The sequence below is a fragment of the Ictalurus furcatus genome, chromosome 28 (assembly GCF_023375685.1).
Source record: "Ictalurus furcatus strain D&B chromosome 28, Billie_1.0, whole genome shotgun sequence".
Taxonomy (NCBI): Eukaryota; Metazoa; Chordata; class Actinopteri; order Siluriformes; family Ictaluridae; genus Ictalurus; species Ictalurus furcatus.
The window spans coordinates 10,001-17,518 of NC_071282.1; the positions used below are offsets into that span (position 1 = coordinate 10,001).

General features: G+C 41.3%; 1 protein-coding gene across 1 annotated transcript in view; it reads right to left on the reverse strand.

Annotated features, from left to right (window-relative positions):
- Nucleotides 1-3,504, reverse strand: part of ercc6l (excision repair cross-complementation group 6-like) — a 6,150-nt gene extending 2,646 nt beyond the window's left edge. Inside the window, exons 1-2 of the mRNA XM_053618635.1 lie at nucleotides 2,050-3,504; nucleotides 1-544 (exon numbers count right to left, since the gene is read on the reverse strand). The exon at nucleotides 1-544 is cut by the window's left edge and continues 2,646 nt beyond it. Of these exons, the coding sequence (XP_053474610.1) occupies nucleotides 1-544; nucleotides 2,050-3,489 (1,984 nt within the window). The 5' untranslated portion in view covers nucleotides 3,490-3,504. The remainder of the gene's footprint in view (nucleotides 545-2,049) is intronic.
- Between the last annotated feature and the right edge of the window lie 4,014 nt (nucleotides 3,505-7,518).

The following is a 7,518-nucleotide window of genomic DNA, read 5'->3' on the forward strand; positions in this document are numbered from 1 at the left end:
CCATCCCTCCACGCATGCTCATCTCCAGCTCGTCCGATCCTGATTGGGTGAGATCCACCACGGCAGGGGGGCAGAGGTTATGGCAGGGTGGCGTGGTTTTGACATCATCCATCGCTGCGTGTTGGTCTGAGCCCCGTTGCCGTGACAGCCGGAGCCAAGCGGGTTCCGTGTTCTGATTAACGTTGTCCATCATGAGGCTGTGCAGCTGTGACTCGGCCTGGACCAGGTCCTGCGCTTTCTGCACACGCTGGTCAATGTAATGTTTCTCCTCGTCCTGCAGAGTATCCTCATCTTCCTCATTAGAGAACAGCAGGTCATGACGGGACACGCCAAACACATTCATGCACTTCAGAGAGGAGATGTGGCACTGCAGCTCAGGGTCGGAGCGACACGCAGACGAGTGGAGCAACTGCAGCTGCAGCTGAGTGGAGGACGAGGACACGTCCTCCAGTGTGAAAAGCTCCCTCAGCTCCTGCTTAGAGAAGTACCGAGATGGGTTCTTCTTATCGCCCGTCGTCTGGCGGATCAAAGAGTCCTTAAATACCTATAGTAGGAAAACACACACATACATGTGCAAACACACAAGCACACACACACACACACACACACACACACACGTAAATATATAGTATAGATGTACAGGTTCAAGTAAGACAATTTTAAATATACAACCAGGAAAAGAAAAAAAAAGAAAAAAAAACAAACAAAAAAAAACAATGTTTGTACACCCTGGCACGTGTTTTTTTTAATAAATTTTTTTAATAAACGGTTTTAAAATAATAACATTAATATTGAAATAACACAGAAATATGCCGTGAAATCTTAAACTTTTTAAATTTTATATTTAAATTTTTTTTGCACATACTCAACATCTCCCAGATTCATGAAGAGCTTCACCCAGGAGACTTTTCTTAAACTTCACAAATGAACAGAGCTCCTTACTGCTTCCCCTGACGTCCACAGGAACGCTACTCTTTTTAGCGCTTCAACAATTAGTTTCAGAAACAAATACTCGACTAATTTTAAATCAACTACTCCTGGGTAGGTGGAGTGCGACTCTACTAAGCTTTTGTGGAGTGCCTTAAGCAGAATAAACTTAATAATGCATTTAGGCGACATATCAGAAGGAAAGTAAAAAGAGAGAGTTCTTAAAAAAAACAAGAAACAAAAACACAGATGTGGCTTGATCTCAAACAGAAAGGTAAAGTAAGCTGGCAACAGGACTGAGCTTCAAAACAACAATTAGTGTTTGGACAAACGTTTGTGTGACTGGTGTCTGAAAGATGCTTATTACCAAGCTAATCAAATCTCACAGCTGATTGGAGATTTCTCTGTACCGTCACTTTGGGATGGTAGTTACAGCCATCGACTTGGATAAACAAGTTACAAGCCGTCGATAAGGAAAACCTCAACAAAGAATAAATGTAGTATTGCCAATAATGACAGCAAATAGAGAAAAGATGTAACTTATGTCATAATACAACTAAAGAAATTGCTAACCTATCTAACTTACCTAGATACTCATGTGCTGAATTAAGTTACGTTAGCCACAGAAGCTATCTGATGTTACATAAAGTCTGAACTAATGTTAGTATCTAACATGACTTGGTAGCTAATCAAAGTTAAGTGTTCACACATACTGTCTTTTTCAGCTGGACTAAAATGATTATTATATGATTATTTGCTGTACATTTAAATAGAATTTGACAAAACTAATTCATGACAAAAGTAACTTGAAATTTGACACTTTAACTGGATCTCTATACAAATGGAACTAAAACATTTTTCTAAAATCATAGAACATTAATCTGAGCAGACCAAAAATCAGAAGTGAAAAACTAACAAGTACCAAATACAGCTGAGTAAAGGTGAACTTTGACCTTCCATGAGTATAAATGTAACACAGCTCTGTGATCATGTATTTCAAAAACATTTTCATTTTAGTCCAACTGTAAGAATAATGAAACAGTTTTTAAGCTAGTTGTTTAATGTAAAGTTTTTGATCTGTTTGTACGTCTCCACCACACACACACAAACACACACACACACCTGTCGTCTGTAGATCTTCTCCTCCACAGATCCACATGTGATAAGTCTGTAGACGATCACGTCGTTTGTCTGGCCAATACGGTACGCTCGGTCTATTGCTTGCGCGTCCGTCGCGGGGTTCCAGCTGGGGTCGAAGATCACCACCCTGTTGGCAGCAGTGAGGGTGAGGCCGACTCCACCCACCTGTGTGGTCAGCAGAAAGACAGAGTAGCGTGCGTCTGTCTGAAAGAGAGCAATGCGTCTTTCTCTCTCGGCGAGTTGCGTGATGGTGCCGTCCACACGCAGAAGACAGAACTTTCTGTTGGTCAGCACACGCTCAATGATGTCCAGCATCTTCCTGGACTGGGAGAAGATGAGTGTGCGCTTGCCCTCATCCCTCAGACTCTCCATTAGACTCAGCAGGAAACGCAGTTTTCCCGACTCACTGATCAGCGTCTCGTCAGTCACGCCCACAATGCTGCTGCTCGGAGCTGATTGGCAATCATCCTCGTGGAAGTCGGCTGGCCACACCCCGAGTCCGAGCTGAGTAACAGCTCGGGCAGAGAGCAATCTGGGATGATCACACAGCTTTTTGAGCACTGTGAGGTCTGCTAGTGGAGAGCGTGTGGTACTTAGCAGCTCTTTGATGTGGTCCAGAGAGATGAACTGTCTGTAGATGTCCTCCTGAACGTCACTCAGGTACGTCCACACGATCAGATCAGTCTTACGCATTAAAGATGGGATCTCACTCACTCTAGCACTCTGCTGATCCTGCACTTCCTGTTCCTGATCTTCCTCTTTGGCCCTGTGTGCAATCTGCTTCCTATCCTGTACCTCAGTTTTGGTCCTGCGCAGGAAATACGGCCTGATAAGCTCGGACAGGTTCTGTGAGATTTTAAGCCCAAGTGCTTTCTCTCCGGGCGTGGCATCTTTCTCCCTCGCCCGTGTGATTGGGTTCTCATACTCTGCTTTAAAGGTCTTGGCGCTGCCCAGCAATGCACCCTGGCAGGCAAAGTCAAACAGCGCCCACATCTCCTGCAGGTTGTTCTGAACGGGCGTGCCAGTGAGCAGGAGGCGGTGCCGTGCCGGAACTGCTCTCACACTCTTCGCAGTCTTTGTAGATGAGCTTTTGATCTTGTGGGCTTCATCCAAAATAACGTAATCCCAAGTGAACTCTTGCCCTCCGAATGACGCCAGTTGCTGCCAGTTATTAATTAGCATTTGATAGGTGGTGATTATTGCTCCACTCCCTCGTTGGATTCGCTCCAGGTTTCGGCTGCGCTCCGATTTGCTGGTGCCATGGAATTCTTTGACACGCAGACCTGGTGTCCAGCGCTTAAATTCCCTTAGCCAGTTCTTGATGAGGGTGGTGGGCATGATGAGAAGCGTGCGACTGGTCAGCTCGGCATCATACATCGCTGACAGGAAGCTGAGGACCTGCACCGTCTTGCCCAGGCCCATGTCGTCAGCAAGGATGCCGCCACCCCGCCCGTCCCTGTGCAGGCTGTACAGGAAGGCCACACCTTCTTTCTGGTGCTCATACAGCTGATCGTAAAGTACTTTATACATCATCAACCCACTGCCGAGCACGTCCACAAACTCGTCCTTTTCCTCAGACACGTTCATTTCCTTTATGGCTTCCTCTACTCGCTGGATTCGACTCTGCATTTTGTCGCTCGGCCGCAGATCAAACGCTTGACGGAAAAAATGTAGAGAAAGTTCAAGATCACCTTGCTGAGCAGCCTCCTTGCCCTGCTGTCTGAACCTAACACACACACACACACACACACACACACACACACACACACACACAGCATTAAACTGGAATCAATGATAGCTTGTGTTTGTTTTTATAACCGATAAACTAGTACAGATGGCAAAAATGAATCAATAGCAAAAAAGATTAGCCACTGAAGAGGTTTAGCCCCATTTAAGTTGAGTGAAAGATTGCAACAGAATGAAATAAAAGTCATTATGAAATAAAGGTAGTTTTTTGGGGGCAAAAAAGCCATTTAAAAAAATGTAAAATGACTAATTGTGACTATTAGTTCGGTTAAATATTTTTATTTATTTTTCTTTTAAATATATTTTACAGCGGCTGTGTCTCAGGTGGTTGAGCGGGTTGTCCACTAATCATAGGGTTGGAGGTTCGAGTCCCAGCCCACATGACTCCACATGCCAAAGAGTCCGTGGGCAAGACACTGAACCCCAAGTTGCTAACGATGGAAGGCTAGCGCCTCGCATTGGTAGCTCTGCTGGCATTGTTGTGACTGTGTGTGTGTGCGCGCGTGAACGCGAAACAGCGTAAAGCACTTTGTAGAACCACTAAGGTTAAAAGGCGCCATATACAGTGCCCTCACCAATATTGGCACATTTGGTAAATATAAGCAAAGAAGTCTGTCAAAAATTCTCTTTGTTTAATCTTTTATTTAAAAAAAAAAAAAAAAAAAAAAAACACACAACAACAAAAAAAACAAAACTCTGCTCTCGTGGATATAAAGCAATTACAAACAACTTTATCCAAAAAAAAAAAAGTCTTTGTTAAAAATATACGTGTGCAACAATTACTGGCACCCCAATTGAGAAATATATTTGAAGTATATTCCCATTGATATTTGACTTTTTTTAGTGCACCTGGGTGACTAGGAATAGGAAATTGTTCAACAGTAACTTGCTGTTTCACAGGAGTATAAATATGAGGTAACACATAGGCCAAATTCCCTTAGTCATTCATAACAATGGGTAAGACCAAGGAATATAGCTGTGATGTGCGGCAAAGGGTTGTTGAGCTTCATCAAATGCCCATTTCCACCATCAGGGCAATAATTAAGAAGTTCCAGTCAGCTGGAAATGTTATGAATGAACCTGGAATTGGACGCGTGTCTATATCGTCTCAATGCACTATGAAGAGGATGGTTCGAGTGGATAAATCTCCAGGGATCACAGCTGGAGAATTGCAGAAGTTAGTTGTGCCTTGGGGTCAGAAAATCTCCAATACTACAATCCGAAGTCACCTACATCACCACAAATTGTGAATTTCATGAAATTTCAAGAAAAAAGCCTCTACTCTCATCCAAAAACAAACTCGAGCGTCTTCAGTGTGCCGACACTACTGGAACTTCAAATGGGATCGGATTCTATGGTCAGATGAAACCAAAATAGAGCTTTTTGGTAAACACCAGAGGTGGTTTTGGAGCACACAGAGAAGTAGCCATATGGAAAAGTACCTCATGGCCACGGTTAAATATGGAGGTGGATCTTTAATGTTTTGGGACTGTTCTTCTGCCAGAGGACCTGGACATTTTGTTAGGATACATGGCATCATGGACTATCAAATATCAACAGATATTAAATGAAAACCTGACTGCCTCTGCCAGAAAGATTCAAATGGGTCGTGGTTGGATCTTCCAGCAGGACAATGATCCAAAACATACATCAAAATCAACACAAAAATGGTTTACTGACCACAAAAATCAAGGTCCTGCCATGACCATCCCAGTCCCCTGACCTGAACCCCATAGACAACCTGTGGGGTGAACTGAAGAGGAGAGTCCACCAGCGTGGACCTCGAAATGTGAAGGATCTGGAGAGATACTGTATGGAGGAACGGTCTCAGATCCCTCGCCATGTATTCTCCAACCTCATCAGGCGTTACAGAGAAGACTCAGAGCTGTTATCTTAGCAAAGGGAGGTAGCACACAGTATTGACTAAAAGGGTGCCAATAATTCTTGCACACCTATATTTAACAAAGATATACTGTTTTGATAAACCTGTTTTGTTTGATATCCATGATCACAAAGTATGTAACAAAAGGTTATATATAATCAAAAGGTTCAACAATAAAAATTTCACAGCATTATGTGCTCATATTTACCAAGGGTGCCAAGATTAGTGGATGGCTTTTTACCATATATGTTACAGGCATGTTTTTGTTTATTTAATTTAGATTTCTTTTGACAATAATTTCTGGGTTCTCTCTAATACCATGTTCTGTGTATATTCTCATTTCTTGTGATATTATTTTTACTATGAACTCTAAATGACATCCTTGCTACCATTTCTGCTTTTTCTGAATTTGAAACAGCCTCTCTTCCTCAATTACTTAATACTGGTAAACTTTTGTTTTTGTGAATTCCTCCCATCTTCCTGATCATACCCAAATCTCACAAATATCTACATCTCTACTACTTATAGAGTTACAAAAAGTTTCCCTCCACTAATTCCTTTTAACAGTTTGGATTACTAATCTTAGTTCTGCCAGTGCTTTCTTATATATAATAAAACAAATATGACCACTTAATCTTCTTGAATGCTTTATTCCTCTACTGCACTGAATTATTGCATTCTTCTGTCCAACAAGGTACTGCTTTCTTCCTTTTTTCCTTTCCATTTTCCAATCATCTCCTCTACAGAGCTATTCAATGTTTTTTGGGGTTGTTTTTTTTTTTTTTTTTACACATACATATTCATTTCTTCTACATACACACACACACACACACACACACACACACACACACACATATAATTACATATACATATATCTCATTTCTTCTGGTATAAAGTTGGCTTGACGTTGGATGTTCGATATTTGCAGATAAGCAGAAATTAAGGGACCGTCTCTAAAGTTACATATGACATCGTTAAACACGTTTCTAACTTCAATAGCATCTGAAGGGAATGACTTACGGTCATATAACCAACTGTAAAGTGTTCGACTAGGTGTCAGGTATGATGCACACCTTTTTAGATTTTTGATATTTAACCCTACAATGCATGAACTAAAAAAACCTTCACAAATGCATAAAGGAAGTCAAAATGACCCGTATTTGATTGAACGGTATTCTTAAAAAAGAAAAAAAAAAATTTGACATCATATTAATGAAATAATTAAAAGAACTGATGATCCACGAGCGTTTTAATATTTCAAACATTTTTATTTGTTTTCTTTTAATTTATTTATGTACATGTTTAGATTGTGGATGGGAGCCAAAGGAATTCAAAATTATTTACATAGGCATCACTTCCAGTCAACCTTTTGAGCCCTCAACTTCCCTGTCACAAGAATAATCCTCGTCCCTCATTTCTCCTGTACCATTCTGCTTATGGTGCCCTGAACATGCGTCATCATTATTAGCATTATCATCTTCATTGCAACAATCGTCAGGAGTTCAAGAGGTTAAAATGATTTTAATACTGTTATCTTTGTGTACACACACACACACACACACACACACACACACTCTTACTGCCACTACCAAAACACCAAGCATTATTCCTGTGGAAATGTTCTAAGTTTTGAGGCCCAGTTTAGAAAATGCAGTTAGGTATTGACCCAAACTTTTTTTTTTTTTTAATTCAAAGATAGGGAAAATGTTGAGAAAGATGAGGAAAGTGAGTGAGCGGCACAATAAACTCAATGAAATTTCATTTATCGGACATCTATTTTTTTTTGAAGAAAACCGTTCAATCCTGTACGGATTATTTTGAAC